At 40.3% G+C, this 22,975-nt stretch overlaps 1 protein-coding gene and 1 non-coding gene across 15 annotated transcripts in view; one reads left to right on the top strand and one right to left on the bottom strand.

The window, feature by feature from the left end:
- Positions 1-1,862: 1,862 nt before the first annotated feature.
- Positions 1,863-22,975, bottom strand: part of RALGAPB (Ral GTPase activating protein non-catalytic subunit beta) — a 91,282-nt gene continuing 70,169 nt past the window's right edge. For all 14 annotated transcript variants that reach the window (XM_023626551.2, XM_023626552.2, XM_070247473.1 and 11 more), the window contains 8 exons: positions 20,406-20,564; positions 17,678-17,843; positions 14,648-14,770; positions 12,884-13,020; positions 9,897-10,005; positions 9,042-9,120; positions 6,405-6,553; positions 1,863-5,926 (listed from right to left, as the gene is read on the bottom strand). In XM_023626551.2, the coding sequence (XP_023482319.1) occupies positions 5,733-5,926; positions 6,405-6,553; positions 9,042-9,120; positions 9,897-10,005; positions 12,884-13,020; positions 14,648-14,770; positions 17,678-17,843; positions 20,406-20,564 (1,116 nt within the window). In that variant the 3' untranslated portion in view covers positions 1,863-5,732. The remainder of the gene's footprint in view (positions 5,927-6,404; positions 6,554-9,041; positions 9,121-9,896; positions 10,006-12,883; positions 13,021-14,647; positions 14,771-17,677; positions 17,844-20,405; positions 20,565-22,975) is intronic.
- Positions 19,204-19,307, top strand: LOC111770090 (small nucleolar RNA U13). Its single transcript, XR_002803034.1, has one exon. It is a non-coding gene; the product is annotated as a small nucleolar RNA U13 (small nucleolar RNA).

The raw sequence follows: 22,975 nt of genomic DNA, 5'->3' as shown, positions 1-22,975 counted from the left end.
GCCAAAAAAATCTGGATTTTTATGTGAAATCTCCCAATTTAAAAATGTTGAATCAAACCTTGTTAAAAGATTCTTAGCTAAACAAAACAAGTCAGCTGAGCCAAACTGGGTCACTGGGCTGCCTTTTAAAAACCTTCTAATCTAGTAGGCCCTCAATAAATGACTATTATTTAATCTAGAAGCTTCCGAATCTCTCTTTATAGGGTTTTCAGTGAGGGGCTTCTAAGACCTTAATCTTGTTCCTTTATCGCCCAAGTGGGCAGAACACTCCCAACTGCCAAACTTCTCTCCCTGCCTCTCCCCTGTCATTCATTCATTCATGAAGTAGTTAGTAAACCTCCATGTGCCAGGCCCAGTGGCAGGAAGAGGCGCTGGGCCTCTCAGGGCCTGACAGCCCCTAAGCTGCAAGGAGACTCAGGCCAGACTGGGAGCCTGATGGGTGCAGGAAGACCACAGGAGGAGCAGCTGCTGCTCATGGAGGGGAGGGGACAGAAGCTCAGTATTCTCCAAAAGGGTACTTGGACGACCTGCCTCAGTCACTGCCAGCAGGTGGGTGGGGGCTGGAGGCTACTTACGAAACCGGCCCATTCCCAAGCTCACCCTGCTCTACGGAGGCAGAACCTCCAGGGGGTGAGGCTTGGGACTCCACACGTTAATGAGCAACCAGTCTGATGAAACTTGTCTTTGAGACCACAGCATCTCACGGAGCACAAGTTGGGAAAATCAGGCAGACCCTGTTCCAAGCTCAGGGAGCAGCTGCAGGAAGTGGGTGGTAGACCTAAGGGGAGACATGAGGTGAAAGGACCTCCTCATAGGCAGACACCAGCCCAGGGAAAAAGGCAAGAGGGGCCAGCCATAGTAAAACATAGGGGAGGAGAGGGGACAGCTGGAGTTTAGAGGGCCAGGGTGTTTAGAGGGAGTCTGAGCCCAGCTGTGAGATGAGCAGAGTCCCCAGAAGAGGAGGTCTGGGCAGATGGTATTAGAATGTACGTCCAAGGAGCATAGTGCCCTGGTGGACTGTGCACTCAGGGCCCAGAGGCCAAGAACAGGAGCGGGGTGGTCTGGGTTGGGGCTGAGCATGATTTCTTGGCACGGGGTCCTGAAGGGGCTGAGGTCAGAAAGAGCTGAGCAGCACAGGTGGGATAGGCTTGAACATATTTTCTTGCCAGACCCCAAAACAGGGCCACTGTGCAGTCAGCCCAGGGAGAAGCTTCTCTGGCCACCAGGGCCCAGCTGGAGGTCCTGTGGTGAGCAGGCAGATCAGGTATGGATACACAACTGCGGGGGAGGCCCCTCCCAGCTCTGGCTTTAGGGTCAGGCTGGAGCAGGTGGTGCTCGGCAGAGGCATGCACCTTACTGCTTCCTCAAGTGGTACAACCACCCCACCGTGTGTAATCTAGGCAGTAAGGTACTAATCTGGCCCCATTGAACACAGCCAACCCTACTCATAGGGGTAGCAGGTGGTGGGGGGATGACCTCCTCTGCATCTCTCCCCTTTCCTGACTGGCCAGACCTGGCAGAGCTCAGATCTTCGGCAGGCAGAGAGCATAGCTTGCATTTTTGTGTTCCCAACTCAGAGAGAGCCAGCCAGCCCCTCGAGAACTGCAAACCTCTGTAAGGTGGCACTCTGTTGGCAGTACTTTAATTATACAAGCTCCTTCTAGCATACAAGTGCAAATACTTTTAAAATTAATCAAATTTCGACTATTTCCTGAAACTCTACAAAGCCAGAGTGAAAACCCACAGATCTAAATTACGAAGGGCAGCCAAAGCAGAGCTGATGGCCCTGGGAAAGGATAAATTAGGAACACCCACACAGGAGTCAATCCCCCAGCCTGCAACCAAAAGCACACACGATGTTATTAGATAAGAATCTCCTTAAAATTTAATTGACTAAATGTATTACATTCAATATTCCGTGGGTTTCTTCTGGACAAAGGGTCGGCATAAATACAAACGAGCCTCTGGGCCTTCTTCCCTAACCAACGAAGAGAAAACACAGGAGGCGAGGGGGCACAGGTATGCCTTCATATTTACATTTCGCCTTTACTTTACAGTTCAGTGCCAGAAATATTTACAGAAAATACAATAAGAAAAAGATCATGTCTTGGCAACATAGTGAAATTCATACAAATTGTGTATATGATTTCAAGCAAATAATGATACTGCTTATGTTTTAGCCACAACTGCCAAGCCCTTCAAGGAGAAAGATGTTCTTGGTCACTGCAAGAGACAAGGGCTTGAGAAACTTGGTTTGCTTCAACAAATAGTTATTGGGCGCCTACTATTTGCAAGGCACTGTGGAATCCCAAATTATATCTTTTCCCTCACCATTAAAAAAAGAAACTCTGAAGAACATGAGTTGATACTCTGAGAAAAACACTATACAGTACATGGCTTCTTTAGCTACTGATAACCCACAGTTTGATTCCACATCGAGCGAGTAGATTACCTCCAATCTCTCCATCTCAGGAAAAGAGGCTGTCATGGAAATGCTTAAAACAGACCATCTAATTCAACTCACCATTTCATGTAAACATATAAATCAATTCTCTTTAGGAAGATATAACCTGAACGGGTTTTAAGATGCTGAGTGGAGAACGAGAGCCAGGAGGAGTGCCAAATTCCCTCCAGCACATCTTCACATCTGCCATGAAACGTGTCTTTAAGCAAGGCTGACTCCCACTTTGGGTATAGTTTCACTTTCCAATAGACATAAATACTCTTGAAGACTCTGCCTGTCTAAAAATCACTCTGCAGAGCCTGACAAATGCTTCCTCAGTGTATGTAGAAAGTAACCATTCAGGAAGGCCTCACACACGACCTACAGGCAACCGACATCACTGGCCAAAGATGCAGGTATTTTGTATTTATAAATGAGTCCAGAGGAGAACGGGCTGCCCTGAAATAGAGGACTTAGAGATGGAGGACAGCATGCATACGTGTGTGTGTATATATGGCCAAGGCAGGAGGGGGTCAACCCACCACCTAACTATTCCTGTCAAAGGGCTAATGGACAGGAGCGGGTCTTAGGAGGAAGCACCAGACAAAAGAGAGAGCTGGCTGAACACAAAAAAGGCAAAAGCCCTCCTCACTGTCCTCAGTGCTCCCAACCAGAGAGTAGGAGGAAAGCCTGCGTTCCCCAAATGTGAGAAGGGACTATGAGAGTCTACCTGCCTCTGACCCTTGGGTAATGTTTTTCTTGTCACCAAATGCCACACTCATCCACCCCCTGGTACACCTGTCACATGTAGCAACTAAAGTGCACAGACCAAAGTGGTCCTGGCTTCCCGCCAAAGGTTATGAACATATGCTAGCAAATTTATCAAGTGGACTACTACAGATTATTATTAAAGACTAAATATGCTCCCCTGGCATTATTCTACTCAACGTGATTTTTAACAAAGGTAGCTGGGTGAACTTAGTGACCATGAACTCAAACCTACACTAGTGAAAGGTCCAAGGGTCCTCACTACACTTCCTTTTTAGGCAGATGTTATTCTGAGCAGAAGGAACCAGCACCTGAAAGGTATACGTACACCATATTCTGTTTGTGCCGTACACACTGGGTTTCATGCCTTCGGGAGCTGCAGTCCTGCATTCATCCCTTCTTCCCTGGAAGACCACAAAGTCTTCCAGATCACAAACTGCATTCAACAGGGCTGTTCACTTATCAAGGCCATTAGAATTACAAAGAGTTGCCAGAAATTAGAGCAAAGTGAAGGATCAGGAAGCTCACCCCCAACACATACACCACTGTACATTTTGCTGATAGTAAAACTATACCAAAGATAAAAATTTTATCTGAGGAATCACACTGAGGAAGCAGACCTACATCAGTTATCTTTAACCTCTGGAATGTTATAAGTTGCACATCAATTTACACCCTTCTTCGTTCATATCCACTAGAACAAGGACCCATTTTTCCCTTGAAACGTCAATCTGGAATTTCCATGAAAGTCGTTAAACCTCACCTTAACATTTTTAGGGTACAACTTGCTAATCTTTATCATATATCCCCCTCCCCTGTGCTACCTTCTGGAAACATCAATGTATTGCCCAGATGAAACATAAAATCAAATATTGAATAGTATTATACCTGAATGGAAACTGGAGTCATAGAAGGAAGAGGTTACCTTTACCTGAGCTTAAAAAAACACGAAGAAAAGGGTACGGCAAACTTAAAACCAAGAGCTGCTATGCCCGCATTTCTTACTCACAGATGACAAAATACATACTTCTGGAACAGAAACATCTGCACAGGGAACTAGGTCCTACACTATCCCTCTCTAATTAAACTACAAAACATCAAACCAAACAGACCACTGTAGCCCTGACCGAAGGAATCTACTGACTTCAGAATTCAAGTGGGAAATCACCCCTTATACAACTGTGATCACTCCTCTTTGGACTTTAAATTTCACTTAATCTTAACACAAAATAATCTTAATAAAGAAGAAAGCACATAAGAATAGGAGAAATGAGCAGTGTACACTCTAGCACTGTAACAGGAATCCTCGTAAGGATGTTCTGGGACTGGCCACCTCAAAACACTTATCCCTGGCTGAAAAGGAGCAGCGAGGTAACAGCAGTATTTCCAAAACCCCAGGCAGGGATTTGTTGTGCCTTCAGCTGGCAAAATAAAGAAAATATGACAACAGCCATTTCAAACAGCAGCCACCCAAGGAGGCGGCCACTAATGTTTGCCAATTATGATGAAATCCAGTAGCTCTCTACGAGAAATCTGAATTAGGAGCATTGAGAGGCTATTTCCTGAACCCCAAATAGCATCCTTCATAAACTACTGCAGTTTCCTGCTTGGTCCTGAAATAAGAGACAATGAACGAAACCAAATAATTTTCAACCCTTGTTGTGAATTTACATTTCTTAATATTTAACCAAGAAATTACCAAGGAATTACAAATGTTTAACCCATTATTATGTCATCAAGCTAGATAATAATGGAGAGCGTGGAGGCATCACTACTGTCTTACAACTTTTAACTCCACAAACGCTATTTGTATCCCTATTAAAGGACGGGGCTATGCCTCCATTTCAGATCTGTTCCTGGGCTGCCCAGAAACTGAGGCCTTCAGACAGATCTGTGCAACAATGAGAATGAAAGCATTTTGAAATGTGGAAAGAATGAAATATTTTAATGTCAGACTTCTTATCTGAGCAGAAAACATTTACGTTCTTTCTGTCAGTTTGACAGTTGGATGACAAATGGACCTGTGAGCGAGCAGAAAGTTGAGATTTCTTTCCTTCTCCTCCATGCTATCAACATGAGTCTTTAAATGTGCTGGACGATTTTGAGACAGATTTTAATTTTGAACACAACCTCCTAAAAAGTGAGGTATAAAACTATCTTCAACTTCTAATTTGCAAATTTGATACTACCAATGCATGTGTTTAACTGAGATGCATCAAAGCCTTTCTCTTCAAAAGGCTTATATTTAACTAAAATTGTCACTTTTAAAAGAAAGTTTATGGCTAAAATGTGTATCATCATTACCAGCAGGAATACAATTGTGTCTGGGAGCCCATTTCACTAGAAAGCCAAAAGTCTTCCAACAAATGGGTTTACAGTGTGTCCCTTCTATTCTGGTGATTAAACAGTGAGCTCCTGGGGAGTGATTTGTTTTTATTTTTACAGTGATCACCTATCAAATTGTTTTGCTTTGATGTTATAGCCCCAAACTGTAGTTCAACAGTCCTAGACAGACAGTGGTCTAAGAAGTGCAGTTCTTGAGTCCAACCTCCTGAAAAAGTGAAGTATAAAACTCGGGCTCCAACTGCTTGTTCCGGTACTTGTTGACAATGTCGGTGATTTTCTGTTTCCGGCGGACATGTGGGGGACTGTAGGAGTCACTCTCCAGTCTCTTTCTTCTACAAATATTAATTACAGTCTGCCTCACCAGAAAACCTTGAAAACAGAGGGTTTTAAAATCAATGTGAATAATCAGTCAGCTAGGTGAACTATACAGTATTCAGGGGAACTATGCTCTGCAAACTCAAACTATTTCATTCCACTCATTCCCCGGAGAGATGGACAGAGATTTACTAAGATAAAACTGTCAGAAGAAACACATAATGACAAGGAAAAACAGAATCAATATCTGCTCTGACAACCCGTTTCCTGCCCTGGATTACAAACAGCTATCTTCACGTCCAATACTGGAAGTTTGTGAATTACAGCTCCACTCATACTTATTAGATTAAGCACTGTTCAAAATAGAACAAAACATGCTTCCTTTTTAATAAGAGCCACAGCATTTTCTACATGTGGAACCTATTAAGTATTATCATCACTTCCTTACTTCTACTACTTTTTGGTTCATAAAAATGTCAAAGACAAAAGGAGAAAGTAACCTTAACCCTTGAGCCACATATGAAGACCTTACCGAGTGCTCGCCTGCTGACAATCATCCCATCCACAAGAGGGATGACCATGTTAAATTTTCCAGTGGCTCCTTGAATTTTTATCCGGAATAATCCAGTGTTTAAAGGGTGGATGAAGATGACAGGAACTTCTTTTTCAAGAGTGGTAGATCTTAAGGAAAAAAAACACTTTTTACCCCAAATCCTCAAGAGTTGAAGTCTCCCACGCGTAATATAAGAATACCAAAAGGACCTGCTGCCAGGTAGTGTTTGACAAGAGCCAAGGGGTCAGTCTGCTCAAAATCCTCTTTCTGGGAGCTCATGTTGAAGCCCCCCATCAACACCTGACCCTAAATGGTCATCACAGGGGTCAGGCCTTTTAAGCTGACAAAAAAGGGGCTAAAAAATGTGCTTAGAAAACCACTGGGGACATGGGGGTGGAAAGAAAGGCCAGAGAAATATATTGTCGGGGGCTACAGATCTAGCACCCAGCTATGGGACTTTCACTTACTTCCTCCTTCTTGTAGGAGACAAAAGTGGGGCTGGCCAGAATGCAGGTAATTCCACCACAGTCAACACTGTAATCTCAGAGCAGAAGTAGGAATATAGCTTAGGCTCACTATGGGAATCTTTGCTATAATTTTTTTTTTCAGGGGTTGGGGAAGGAGGTTGGGAAGGCCATTAGTCTGGGCCACCTGCAAGCATCCTCCTTAGCAGAGGTGATAAATGGCTGCATCTTGGCAGAGCCAAAGCCCTCAAAGCCTCTGAACAGGTAACAGGTGCTAAGGTCAGCAAAGGCACCTTTGGAAGACTGAGTTACATATCACGTGTCAGGGATATGCCAACGCATCTAGAGTACCCATGCCACTCTGATGCTACACGGCAGGTTGGTGTTTCTTCCCCGCAAGACAATGAGCTTTCCTTTCTATATAGGTAAAGTGATTTCAGCCAAAGAAACAGTGCGTTAATTTTTCAAGACATTAAATAAAAATCAATCCTGTATTAATTCTGTCCCAAGACAAATTCCAAACTTTGCTAATCTAACAATAAAATACAAATTTTACAATCTAATTGTATTAGAACTTTTGATCTAAAAAGATTAAAACAACAACAAAAAACAGTACAAGACACTTAAAGGTTCTCTTCCAAACTAGTTTGAGAGAAGTCCACCTCATGAAAACTATTCTAGTCTCTTCAGCAGGTGGTGTCATGGAGAAGAAAAGGAAAACAGGACTGTTCTGGATTAAAAGAGACTGAAAGATTTAATACCAGATGCAAGGTCCTGGAGTGGATTCTGGTTGGAACAAACCAGCTGTAAAGGATATTTTTCAGGGAAAATGCATAAATTTGAGTATGAACTGGTTATCAGAAAAAATTAAGGAATTGTTATTAACTTTATTATTGTGACAACATTTTCTATTTGAAAAGTGTTCTTAATTTTTAGAGATGCATACTGACATATTTAGAATGTTAGGATACCTGTAATTTGCTTTAAAATACTTTAGCATAAAAAAACATGAAAGTTTTAAGAATGATTTGCCCCCTTCCAGAAATTTAAAAATATGATGTTAAAATAAATCATCTTTACTGACTTCATTTCTAAACAATAATCTAACACATGCAAAATGAATCAGATCATGTAAATAGAAGGGACTTACTCAAAGCTAAAATATCAAGTTTAACTTGATATTAAGGGTAAGTCTGTGATGTGGGAGATGAAGTTACCATTTGGGGTCGGGGCCTGGGTTCAGATTGCTTTCTCCTTCATTTGCTGGATGTGTGACATTGAGGAATAACCTCTATGAGCCTATTTTATCCCATTTATAAAATGGAGAAGATAATTGTACCTCTTGAAGCTGTTTTAAAGTATTTGTTTAAACCAAAAACAAGCAAGCTAAAAGCCCTGAAACTATAAAACCTATACAGATAAATTGTTACTGTTCTTGGAATCATAACTTTTTAATCCTTTTTGTGCATGGGGAGCTAAAATAGAAATCTTAACATTACAATAAAGTTGGTACAGTCATGCACTACATAATGATGTTTCGGTCAACAAAAAACTGCATATACGATGGTGGTCCCATAAGATTAGTACTATATAGCCCCGGTGCGTAGTAGGCTATACCATCTAGGTTTGTGTAAATGCACTCTATGATGTTTGCACAATGACAAAATTGCCTAACAACGCATTTCTCAGAACGTAGCCCCATTGTTAAGTGATGAATGACCATATTACATTTTACTTAGAAACATTTTTCCATTAAATAGTTCATGTGATAAGGACATTTTAACTGCTATCTATCCAGAATGTTTTGGCCAATTTAATTCCATTATTTCTATCTACTGTTGCTACCCTATTATCAGTCTTCATTAATACTTAACTGCCTCCACTTCTTCATTTGTCTTTTTGCTGCAGATAAATGCAAAACAGTAATTAATTATGCCATTTACAAATCCTTGCTAATTTATCACCTTGTACATTTATCTACAACTTCCTAATTTGATTCTTTTCCAATAATTATGTTTATTTCTTATTGCCTTCATCCCTTTTGTTTCATTAAAAGTCTTTATTTCTTGATTAAACCGCAATCAACATCTAAAAAATAGGCTTCTCTATGCTTAAAGACATGCTGATAAACTTTGAGCAAATAACAGTGTACCTCAGAGACGTGCTACTATTTGCAGTAGTTTCCACACCCGTACTGATTTCTGTCATCAGGTCTGACAGGGGAAAATTTTCTGGAAGAAAATAATAGCATTATAGTTAATATCTCCCTCTTATTTCCTAAATAAATAATAGGAAATCTAATTTCCTAATCTCTTTACAAGTAGGCAACAAATATACGGACTGTGCCATCCTAAAATATATAATCCTGACTATTCCTCATAAATAAAAAAGAATGCTCCCTCCTTTATTACAGTTCATCTAAAGCAGAGAGGTTTGAGAGAAGATGACCTGAAGTCTTTGAGGGCTTTGGAGGGGCTGGAAGGCAACTACAACACTTTCCCCCAGATTCTGAGCTGCAGGAGACCGTAGGTTAAATACGCATTTCTAATGCTCTGATACTGCTTACATAAAACTCACGAGAAACTTATTCATAGCAGAATTTCTGTTAATCTCTACACTAAAACTAGACACAGCAGGGTTCGTGGAAAGGGGGTGAGGGAAGCGCTCCCCCTTCCCCTTTCCAGAGGTCGCAGGGTGACTGGGAGCTACGTGCAGTGGCAACAAACCACTGTCATACCAAGAAGAGCTAAAGACTTCATACCCACCAGTCTCATCAGATCTTCAGGACTCTGAAATGAGTGTCAAGAATGTCTCCATTTAACAGATAAGTAGTCCAAGGCTTAAAGAAATTAAATGAGTAGTGGAACTGGGATTCAAACCCAGGCTTGCTCAACTCCAAACCCAGTTCTTGGCCCACCACACCATGCCTATGCTGCTGCTTAGACATTCAGCAAGTCACTGTCATTCTATGCTAATTTTATTTATGGACAAAGTCCTTATACAGTACCTATATCATCATAGCGTTCCACCCAAACTACAGAAACTCTTGTCTCAGGTCCAAGGGGAGGCACAGGGCGACCCTGAGGCAACTTCTTCATTCTGGAACTGGGACTGAGCTATATGAGGCAGAGAAAAGCAGAAGAGGGGGGAGAAAAAATAACTGGCTTAATAAAACTAAAACCATACATTCATCAAGCTGCCCAGTGACAGTATCAGGTCATGGGCAATCATTTCAGAAAAAAAGTGTGAAATACATTTGCAAAAAAGCTCTTCTTCAGCTCCTCTGTTTATCAAGTCTCAACCTAGATCAAGGAAATGAAGGCCTAAAATCCTCAAAGGAAAAAAAGGTAAGAAATACTAAACAATTATGTGACACTAATAAAAATTAAATTTGTGTGCTATGTCTTAGTGAGAGCTTAAAAGGCTCTGAGTCTACCTCTATGGCCAGAAAGCAGTAAGCTTTCCCCCTCACAGCAACATCCCTGATTTGCCTGGGGATTCTAATTTCTTAAATGTTCCATTAGAAAGTTATTCCTAGTTCTCAGACCAAGTATTTCCTACTACAACCTAGACCCCCCGAATTCCTTTTTCTTGTCGGCAGAAAGAAAAAAAGAGTTGCTTAGGTCTTTGCTGTCAGGCACAGTTTGCTTCTGGCTTCCCTGCCCACCCAATCAGCTTTAGGTTTCTTTGAGAGGCTAGCAGGACTATGTGGCTCCCCATTAGCAAACTGGCACTCTGAGCTTCATCATTTTTAGGGCATGCAGCATAGCTGAGTTTATGCTAAAGCCCTACACAAAGCTATGTGTACAGAAGGGAGAATCCCATCCTTGAATTTTAAAAATAAAACTGCTTTATTAGCAGAGAAATATACATATCTTTACCAGATGACAAGAGACCATGGCAACTCCCCTGGATTCTTGTTTCTATTCTGGTATTCACAAAAAACAACTGTGACCAAGAGACTTTTCCCAAACTAGTTACAGACATCCAGCCACACTCATGGACTATTTTCTTAGCATCATGGCTCCTAATCAGCTTTGAATCTCTGACTTCCTCCATCTCTGTCTTCCAGCCCTAGATTTAAAGGGCTCCTGTGACTAGGTCAGGCCTACCTGGGTATTTTTCCTCTTGATTAACTGCAAGTAACCTTAGTTACATCAACAAAACCTCCTTGCCATATAAGGTAACATAATCACAGGATATATCATCATATTCACAGGTTCCACCCACATGCAAGGGGAGGACATTATACAAGGGCAAGAGTCATTGGGGGTCATCTTAGAATTCCACCTAACACATTGATCTTCTTCCCTGAAACCTTGCTCAATAGATCTGGTAGATTTTTAAAAATAGATTCCTCAGTATTTTCTACATACATGATCATGCCATCAGCAACCACACAGAGTTTTATTTCTTCCTTTCCAATCTTTATGCATTTTACTTCTCTTTCTTGTCTAACAAGACAGAAATATCCCAGTACAGGACCTCCACTACCACGTTGAACAGAAGTGGTGAGAGGAGACATCCTTGCCTCGTCCTCCATTCAGGGGGAAAACTTCAAGAATAATGTGTAAGGTATCAGTATAATGTGAGCTGTGGGTTGTTGGTAGAGCTGTTTCAGGTTGAGGAAGTTCCCTTCTATTTATGGAGTGCTGAAAGTTTTCCTCATGAATGAGTGTTAAGTTTTTGTCAACTGCTTTTTCTGCATCTATTAAGATAGTGATTTTTCTTTTTTTAGTTTGTTAGTAGTCTGCAATAAAAACATGATGCTTTAAGAGTTGTCACTCTTTGGATTTTAAGGCTGCTGGCATTCAGAAGATGAGTACAAGGGCAGCCAGTCACCGACTATGGATCTGACTCAAGTCCTGCATTACTGCCAACACTGACTCGTTCATCTCCTAACCATATTCTGTGAAACCTTTGTAAGCAACTCTGATTTTCAAAATCACTCTACTTCAGAGAGTCTTATACAACTTAACTATTTTCTCCTAAATCAATTTTAAAGGTGAAAATCTCTCCCATACTAACCATATACCTATGTTAAAAATAATTTTCACTATAGAAGGAGCCAAATTAAAATCTTGTAAAACGGAAGAATGGCTTCAGTCAAGTTTATACTTTTTTTTTTTTTATTTGTTCTAAATCAATCTTCTTATACTTATGAACTGATCCTGTACTCTTCCTATCACTACTTGACCACTTTCCAGTAAGGATTTAGAGATAACACGAGGGAAAAACACAGATAAAGGCACAATATCCACTGATATAGTAAGAAAAAAGTATAAAAGCAAAATGCTCTCAGGGGCTGGCCCCGTGGCCGAGTGGTTAAGTTCGCGCACTCCGCTGCAGGCGGCCCAGTGTTTCTTTGGTTCGAATCCTGGGCGCGGACATGGCACTGCTCATCAGACCATGCTGAGGCAGCGTCCCACATGCCACAACTAGAAGAACCCACAACGAAGAATATGCAACTACGTACGGGGGGCTTTGGGGAGAAAAAGGAAAAAATAAAATCTTTAAAAAAAAAAAAGCAAAATGCTCTCTTCTTATAATAGCCACTGTGTGCCTCACTCAGCATGTTTATTCAGACACTGGGCTATTCTCCCAAATGCTACCATTTATATATAGTCATACTTGTTTAAGTTGAATGTTGCATGATTAAACATGTGAAGTGCATAGCACTGCTGTACCTTTAGTGGATTATTTCAGGGACCAAATAAAAACCTAGGCTTGAGAAGGAAGGGGTGAAAGAACCCAGCATGGTACCAGAATGGCTAAGTCAAGGAAAACAACAAAGGCTGTCTTAGAATGAACTATTTGTTGAAAGCTGAAAAAGAGAAATTCTGAGAATTTGATTGAAAAAATAAAAAAGATACTAATGAATCAGTACTGCTATAATAACACTCTGGGTTAAACTTAAAAGCTTTTCAGGTACGATTCTATAATTACCCCCATTTCACTACAAATTTTTGGAGATACATCAGCAAAGCGACTTACCCTTTGTGAGGAATTAAGATTGTCTGTGTGATTAGGGAAAAGCTCAAGTGTCAGGGATGGTTGTTTCAGAATTCCTGGCATAAGATCCATGTTTGAATCACTATCTTGGTCCGAGATGTTACTTTCCAGTGAATCATCTAGGGGGTAAAGAAAATAAATAATTGTAATACCCACTACTTCTTTGGAGCAAAAGTGTTAAAACCAGTTATATTAATAGTTTAACCTAAGTCACTTAAGCGAAACATCGCTTCTAGATCAAGGTTTGGCAAACTTTTTCTGTAAAGGATCAGGTAATAAATATTTTAGGCTTTGCTGGACATACAGGTCTCCATTGTATATTCTTCATATTTTATTTACAACCTTTACAAATGTAAAGCCTGTTCCTAGTGTTCTGAATCTAATCTGTATGCTGTGGTATGCCGGCTCCTGCTTTACAGGATAACTGAGGTAAGAGTAGAAAATATTTGACTTTTTAGATGTAGAATATAATAAAAGCCATCTGCTATTCTCTGAATTACTTTGATTATATATTCAATCATGCAGCACAGTGCCAAGTAGCACTGGGGCACCCCAAAGCTACAGAGGACCTTGTCTCTGTGATTAAGGTGTGATCTAGTTGGAGACAAGCACACAGAGATTTATAAAAAACAAAAACAAAGACAGACAAATCTCAAGAAACAGGAGGAGGCTGAGCAGGAGCAGGAGCACAGTTGGTAGGGAGGCTGTGTCATGACAGGAGGTAAAGACCTAACTGTGGGAACTACAGTGCAAGGACAAGGATCTATCTCTGGGAGGACTGCGTTGGTGCAAACAGGATGGGCCAGAGACACTAGGCAGGGACTCAGTCCATGGAGGACAGACAGAGCCTGGTTCCCGGAATTAGGGTGGCAGATTACAGCTTTGACATAAAGGCAAACAGCTGCTAAGATACTGACCTAGACCATGGAAGGTCACTCCTGCCGGAACACAATTGGCCCCAGAGTATGAGATAGGGAGGGCCAAGAGTGAAAAATCAAGAGTCCAAGTACAAAGGTTAGGAGGCTGCCGAGGTAGGGCACACGAAAAGTCATTAGCCTAAAGATGAGACTGTCAAAGTGTGACGTGTAGCACCCCATCCTACACATGGTCTCAGTGAAGAAGGAGGTGAAGTTTTCCACCTACCACCTGGTCAGGCACAAAGAAACAGGCTTAATTTGCAAGAAGCAAAGGTTCTAGGCAAAATAAGACTATGAGTTTAGACTGAGAAATAATAATCACTCCTGATCCTTAAGAAGAACAGGCTTGATCACTGTCTTTTCTAGGCTGCTGAAGTTTCTCCCACTTGATGTTAGAAAACCAGCCAGGTGCCAGCATGAGAGCCTTCCAACTGCAGGATTTTCTGAGGTTCCATACAAAGGCTCTCACACAAAAACAGGGAAATAGGTGGGCACTCACTCAGAATTAAAGAAAAAAATGAATCAAGTGGAAAACAAGGCTTCTACATATTGATTAAATAATTAAAGAAACACGAAAAATGAGTTGAAGTGGGTCTCCTTCATTATTTAAAAATTATCAGAGGGTCAGTCTGCTTGTCTTTAACTACTTTCCTTAAGAAAGTTAAGAGAAGCTAACATCCTGTACCTTTGCATAGTCTAAAGCTATCATGTCTCAGAAGCCGAGGAATGCCTTGGATGACTTCAGAACCTCTCCAATGCAATAACACTGTACAAACTGGTGAATACAAAAACAGATCCTAAAACAGCACCATACAAAAAATGCTCTTACTTAAGGACTCCACAGGAGAAGGAACCACAAAAGCTATTTCCGTAAGGGCATCAGCATAATACAGCACTTTCTTCTGTCCATTGAAAATGCTAGCCCCAACATCTTCAGAGGAAATCACTTCATCTGGAAATAAGAAACACTACATTATTGCTCCAAAAAGTGGGAAAAAACCAATATCATCCTGCTCGTGAAATTTTAACTAGTTAATAAAGTGATTAATAAGAAGGTATGTTTTCAACAAGAACCGATTAGTGTGTAAGAATAAACTATAAATGTTCATTAAATGTCTTTACTCTACTTTAAATCATAAAATCTTAATTTCATAGTTTCTGAAATTACTCTAAATCAGACTACTTCTGATTAGCAGGGCCTTTAGCTCATCTGTATGAAGGGACAGTCTTTTTGGACGAGGAAATAATGAAAAGAAAGAAGACCACCACAGTCCCTCTGAAGGGGTGGAGGCAGGTGTCTGTGTGTGTTCTCCTGCTTTTATGGCATTCCTGTCCCTGGTCTCTCTCTACTGCTCCTCTGCTCTGTTTCTGCTCCATTTTCCCCAATGATCAGTGATATAATATTAAAATGTACAGGCAGTTTTAGTAATAGTATCTGCTCTAAGCCAGCAAAACTGAATTAATAAAAGTAACATTCCTGAGAGCTAGCATAGTTCTCAATTAAAATGAACACAGGGGCCTGCAGTAATTAAGTTCGCACATTCCGCTTCAGTGGCCCGGGGTTTGCTGGTTTGGATTCCGGGTGCGGACACGGCACTGCTTGGCTTCAAGCCACGCTGTGGGAGGCATCCCACATATAAGGTAGAGGAAGATGGGCATGGATGTTAGCTCAGGGCCAGTCTTCCTCAGCAAAAAGAGGGGGATTGGCAGTAGTTAGCTCAGGGGTAATCTTGCTCAATAAATAAATAAATAAATAAAATGAACACAACGTCTTACCAATAATACATTAAAGACCAACAACCTGACAAAAAATTTGGGGAAGGGAAATTAACAAGTAGTTCTCAAGAAAGAAAGAAAAATACGAAAAGATGCTGAAACTCAATCACAACTAAAAAACAGGAAATTTCTCATTTAACAGATTGGAAGATACCTAACATACATGGCCAACAGGAAGTTTAGAGCAGAGGCTAGTAAACTTTTTCTGTAAAGGATCAGACAGTAAACAAGGCTTTGCAGACCATATGGTCTCTGCCAGGACTACTCAAGTCTGCCATTGTAGCAGGAAAGCAGTCATAGACAATACATAAATAAGTTTGGCTGAATTCCAATAAAACTTTATTTCCAAAAACAGACACGGGCTGTAGTTTGCTGACTCCTAGTTTAGAGGCTGGGAAGGCACTTTGCATCTACTGTAGTAGACACTGTGGTTACTGCCTCAACACCCACCTCACCCTCCCCTCCTCTGAAGCAGGCCTGAACTGTGGGTGGGACTGACCCTTCATACCAGCTCTACCTTTCCTATATCTATAGGGTCATTCCATCTCTCTTGCCATAGCAACAGGTTCACGGTGGTCCAGTCACTGCATGTCTCAGGATCTGGGGAGTAGGGAGGTTCTGAGACCCAGCTAATCTCTTCTCTTCAGGCTAGTGTGGTACACCGAATGCAATGCCTGGAAATGCCTTTTTCCTACTGTGAGAGAAGCCAGGCTGGGGACAGAGTCAACACATGGAGAGCAGAGGTGAAGGAAAATTACAGAGAAATAGAATAGGAATGCCGATCAAGTGACAACAAAAATGTATACTAATCTCTGGAATTTTCAGTTACGTAAAGCAATAAATGACCCTTAAAATCTAAACCAGTTTGGGTCAGGTTTTGTTACTTGCAACAATAAGCATCCAACTTACATTTTTATCAAACTGAAAAATGTTTATATCCTTTATCAATTCTACTTATGGAAATTTAGTCTATAAATATACTCAAGCACATATTAAAAGATATGTGGAAATTAAAATTAGAGTATATCCCCAATACTTTGCTTCAGCCTTAGCTGAAATAAGAAAAATCTTCATGCCACAAGTCACAATGGTATTTAATGGGAAACCTTGAGAGAGTATAATCGTGTTGACGGAGGAACTCTGATAATTCAAAGCACTGGACACAGGCATTACCTACTTCAGAGAGACAAAATTAACCTTCTGGTGACTTCAGGAGCCCTCAGAACAAAGAACATAAGCCAGGTGGGGCAAAGTTCGCAAGTTTAAATTTATAATTGCTGTGGTACTTGTTACCCTGACTATAGTTCCTTAGGAGGGTTTGTAGAGATGGGCACGAATCTGTCAGAGATGGTCAGCTGTTTACTACAAAGGTTTTTATATAATATCCCAAGAATGTAACCTTTAATGATAGCCACAAAGTCTATCAAACATGCCTCTTAATAGAAAACTACATTTATTAGACAAAGTACACTTCTGAGTAAACTGTATTGTTAGTTATAGATAGCCTAAAATTATTATAATTTTTTTTTTTTTTTATGAGGAAGATTAGCCCTGAGCTAACTACCGCCAGTCCTCCTCTTTTTGCTGAGGAAGCCTAGCCCTGAACTAACATCCGTGCCCATCTTCCTCTACTTTATATGTGGGACGCCTACCACAGCATGGTGTGCCAAGCGGTGCCATGTCCGCACCAGGGAATCGAACCGGTGAACCCCGGGCCGCCGAGAAGCGGAACATGCGAACGTAACTGCTGAGCCACCACGCCAGCCCTATTATAATATTGTTATAGCAAATGGAATTTGTTTACTCACACTATAAAAAAGGAACTTATTAGCCTTATGATAATTAAGCCATTAATTTTGTATTAATTAACTCTATCATTATATACATACACACAGAAAATGTCTGGAAGAACATGCAAACTATTATTAAGTGACTTCCTATGAGGTCCAGGATTAGGAAAAGGAGGATTCTCCTTTATACACCTGTTGCTTTGTTTTTTTAATAAGCCTACAAACTCATAATAAAGGGGAAAAAATCAAGAGTAACAAAACAAGAAAAAACAAATGACCGTTACGAGTTTTACCTTGTTCGGGTCCTTCAGCATCATCACAAGTGTTAATAGACCAACTAGTAGAAACGTGCCCAGTCCAACCAGGGTGTTTGCCCACATCTACTGACCAGCCAAGAGAGAGCAAAAATTCTAGGAAATGTGGCTGAACATTTCTGGAAGACTCCACATTCTTTAGAATCTGAAATACATACCAATCATCAACTATAATGAAGGCAACAAAAGAGCATATCAAAATAAATCTTCATAAAAAGTGGTTAGCTTTGATGTGTCTGACAAATCGAGTCCAAGCTCAGAATAAACTTATGACTATATCACTATTGTTAAAAATGCATGCTTTTGAGTTAAACAGATTTGGGTTCAAATGCTGGCTGGGCCTTGGGCAAGTTTCTTAACCCCACTGTTTCAGTTTCTTCACCTAGAAAGTCTGGATAATAATGATGGTTGTAAAGATTAAGTAAGACAATGCAAGTAAAGCCCTTATCTCCCTCCCTAGCAAACAACTATTGAACCAGACAGGTTTATAAAAAGTAAACAAAAACCCTATGCCCCCACCTTCAGAGTTTACTGTCTGATTAGTGAGAAACATTACATAGGTATGTGATTATTTAATTACAAATCTTGACAAATGTTATCAAAAGCACAAATCTATTAAAAATTCAATAAAGATTAGGTATAATTAATAAATGAGCATGAAAACATCCTTCTCTTAGTCCAAAGAAGAGAATGTAGTCATTCCAGGAAAAAATGAAGTGACTAGAAGGTTCTCTCCTCTTCACTAAGTACCAAACTTAACACCTGGCCTTTTCACCGGCCTCAGAAAGAAAAGTCCCTTCTTCTAAAACAGTGGTTCTAATGGAGCTGATTTTGCCCTCCAGGGGACATCTGGCAATGTCTGGAGACATTTTTGTTATCACAACTGGTGGGGTGCTACTGGTTATCTCGTGAGGAGAAGCCAAAGATGCTACTAAATGTCTTACTTACAGGACAGCTCCCAAAATAATTATCTGTCCCCAAATAGTGATAGTGCTGCTGTTGAAAACTCTATGCTAAAGGAAGGAAAACGAGAAATCCTGTACAAATTAAAAATGAAAGGGGGAGAGAAGTGTATCAAAACCACTTAAAGAATTTCTTAAACGTAAGATTCTCTTAGCCCACTCCAGACCTCCTACATCAGAATCAGCAGAGGCAGGATCCTGGAATTACTATTCTTAAAAGCTCCCCCAAACGACTGTGATACAGCCAGTCCACAGATCACTGATACGGTTCATGCAAGGCTAATCTACATCAAGACCATCCGGAGGCCTGATAAAGTCAAAATATGGGGTGTTAAGTTATTACTTCTCAATCCACTGTGCATCACTGCCAGGCTATCATCTCTTAAACACGTTCTCTCTTGTCTTTAGAAGTGTACTGTTTAGTTCACCCATATCCCTTCATATTCTTATAAGTGCCAGGAAACTGATTTGACAGCCAGCTCCAGTTTTCTTCAAATTAAAATTTTTATTCAGAAGTAAAACTTTTAAATAAACAATTTATCGATCTTTTTGTAGTTCTTAAGTGTGATGATTGGGTGTTCTTGCTGTTGTGTGAGATGTGCCTCCCACAAACCTTGTTACAATGTCAGCACATTACCTGTCTGACGTAAAAAAATAAAATAAAAAATAAAAAACTTCTGAAAATTTAGTCAAGATGCAATAAGTGAGTCAAAATCAACTTGCAAGCCACCGGCTGGCAGCTAGAAATGAATCTAAGATCTAGTTCACCACTATAATCCTGGCACCTAACTGATAGCAGACACTTACTAAATATTTATTGATTCAATAACATGAAATGAGAAGAACTTTCTTATAAATCAATCTCCTTTTCTAGCAGCTCACCAATAACTGGAAACAGCACTATAAACAAACATTTTGTGACTCTGGAAATTTCTTAAGCTCTGCTCAATTTGATTACCTAATGGTCTTACAATGATTACAGTAAAATTCCAAGATCATATAGTCACAGCGCCCTATGCATCTGAACACTGTATTTCACAGATCTTCCTTTGGCCCTTTCCTAGTGACAGTTGGTAACTACCTGCCCCACTCCATGTTTCAACTATCGATTTCCAACACACACTTCAAATCCCTTGCCTTTTGCTCTCAACTTCCCATTCTCACCCATCCTGTATTTTTCTTCATCCTTCTCCTAGTCTCTTTATGAAACACATCCAGCTGTGTTTTACTTAGTCTTCTGTTTTTATCTTTTACTTAATTTCAGGTGTTATTTTCCCCCAGTGCACACTATGCATGCCTCAACTGAGATTATTTGTCCATGAAATTAGCTCAAAGGGGAGCTTCTGACAAGAAGACTGTTATTCCCCTCCATATCCTGGCACACTGAGCCACAGGGAAGATGTTCGGTAAATATTTGTTGCTGTTGTTTTACTCTTTCTAAGCAATCAGGCCTAGCTTTACCTTCTTGTGGTTAACCTTCTGTATTTTCACTTCTTTTCTCTTATAATCTGAATTCCTTAAGGGGAAAAAAGACATGCTATAGCTCTTCTCTAAATCACATTCATGGAGAGTCAAAACACTCAGGACTCTTGGCATCATAGTTTTCATTAACTCAGTTTCAGAACTTGTTCACAAGTCTTTAAGCATCAAGTACAACTCATCTCCTACTATGGATAAGCACAAGCCATGTACAATTTTTCGTATTTATTGCATAAAAAATTATCCCCTCAATCTGGAAATCTTACCTCCTGGTTTGTTTTCTGACCCGGTTTCATATAGAAAACAAAAACTGTGTCAAAGGGACGACATGGCAAGAGGTCCAGATATCCAATGTCATCAAAAAATCCAGGTATTGTAGAGTCAAGTGCAATAAGGTGAGGAGGTAGACGACTATTTGCAGGTTCCTACCACCACAGAAAGAAAGAAAGAATTATCATCTCTTTTCACTATTCTAATTATAAAAGCATGACTTGCTCACAGTTTAATAGGTAAAAAAATTATAAAGTGGCAGGAATAAGCACAACCATAAGCCTAAAGAAACTATTTAATATTCTTGTGTACTTCCTTCAAGTTCTTTTGTCTTTTTTTGTTAAAGACAACTGAGTATTATTCATATAATTTCGGATCCTATTTTCTCTACATCATACCTTCTAGCAATTTTTTTAATGCATTTTTTTCTCATTCATTACTGGTTGGAATGCAAAATGGTAAGCCACTTTGTAAGACAGTTTGGCTGTTTCTTGCAAAGCTAAACATAGTCTTACCATACAAACTAGTCATCACACACCTTGGTGTTTAGCCAAATGAATTAAAAACTTATGTCTAACAAAAACCTGCACATAAATGTTTATAGCAACTTTATTTATAATTGCCAAAACTTGGAAGCAATCAAGATGTCTTTCTCTAAATGAATGGATAAATAAACTAATACATCCATACAATGGAATATTATTTAGCAATAAAAAGAAATGAGCTATCAAGTCACAAAAACACACAGAGGAACCTTAACTGCATACTGCTAAGTGAAAGAAGCCAATCTGAAAAGGCTATGCATGATTCTAACTATAAAACATTCTGAAAAAGGCAAAACTGTGGAGCCAGTAAAAAGGTCAGTGGTTGCCAGTGGTTGGGGGAGGCAGAGAAGGAGGGGTGCATGGGCAGAGTACAGTAGCAGTGAAACTAATTCTGTACAATACTGTAATGGTGGACACATGTTATCATACATTTGTCAAAACCCACAGAACTGTACAAGACAGAGTAAACTCTAACGTAAACTATGGACTTCAATTAACAATGCATGGATACTGGTTCATCAATTTTAACAAATGTACCACACTAATGCAAGATGTTAATAATAGGGGAAACTGGGGAGTGGGGTGGGGAGGGGGAGAGGGTATATGGGAGCTCTCTGTCCTTTCTGCTCAATTGTTCTGCAAACCTAAAACTGCTTTAAAAAATGACGGCTATTAATTTTTTAAAATGCATTGTTTTGTTTTGTTTTCCCCTAATCCCTTATCTTCTTTGAGATCTGATCTTGCCCAACAAGATTTTGCCATCCATGGTATTTTTCAGGAACGCACCCACCAGAGATGGCAAGGATTACTCTTTTCTACATTAGCAAGGATTATAAGCCTGGTCTTCTAGTCTGTTACGTAACATTCCTAGCAAGGGCTGGGGCAACATCCTACAACCAAAGACACTAACATTTCTGCAAGGGAAACCGAAGAGTATTCACACTAAGTGAAATAAGTAAAGACTACAAAGAGCCTAGTGTTAATTCTGGTCAGATTTTGCCACTCGACGAATCTGCTACAAAAAAACTCCCGGTTTTCAGTTTTTATTTTGAAATCATGGATAACGAATTGTGGATCTACCTTTAGCATGCTGTAACAGACCTTGTAAGGCAAAGCTTCCAAATTTTCTTTTCTTTTTTGTAAGAAAGGCCCTGAGCTAACATCTGTTACCAATCTTTCTCTTTTTGTCAAAATCCATCTAAGATTGTCACTGGGCTAACATCTGTGCCAATCTTCCTCTATTTTATGTGGGATGCCACCACAGCGTGGCTTGACAAGCAGTGTTAGGTCTGCGCCTGAGATCCAAACCTGCGAGCCCCAGGCTGCCAAAGTGGAGCATACAAACTTAACCACTACACCACGGGGTCGGCCCCTTCTTCTTTTTTAAGTATGCTGTTTCATCAGCTTGTCCCCTTCTTCTTTTTTAAGTATGCTGCTTCATCAGCTTGTCCCCTTCTTTTTTTTTTTTTTTGAGGAAGATTAGCCCTGAACTAACTACTGCCAATCCTCCTCTTTGTGCTGAGGAAGACTGGCCCTGAGCTAACATCCATGCCCATCTTCCTCTACTTTATACTTGGGACACCTACCACAGCATGGCTTTTGCCAAGTGATGCCACGTCTGCCACCCAGGATCCAAACCAGCAAACCCAGGGCTGCCGAATCAGAACATGCACACTTAACCGCTGAGCCACCAGGCCGGGCTGGTCCCTGAATCATATTTTTAACTGGATATTACAGCTGCAGTCTTTAATTTCTGTACTTTTTTGTGTGGTGATCTTAGTTTTCTCATTTATTTCAAACATTTTATTGAATCTCTTATGGTTGTCTAATTAGAAGTCACATTACCTGTGAACTGTCTTCTTTCCAATGGCTTTTTACCTCTTATTTAGTTTCTTTTAATATTTCATTGATTTTCCTGGTTTTGACATTGTAGTATAGTTATGGTAAGATGTTACCAGTGGGAGAAACCTCTCTCTCTTTTTTTTGCAACTTTCTGTTAATCTACAATTATTTTAAAGTAA

This window comes from Equus caballus, chromosome 22 (genome assembly GCF_041296265.1).
Source record: "Equus caballus isolate H_3958 breed thoroughbred chromosome 22, TB-T2T, whole genome shotgun sequence".
Lineage (NCBI taxonomy): Eukaryota > Metazoa > Chordata > Mammalia > Perissodactyla > Equidae > Equus > Equus caballus.
Note: the sequence above shows the minus strand (reverse complement) of the source record. Positions and strands in the feature narration are given on the sequence as shown.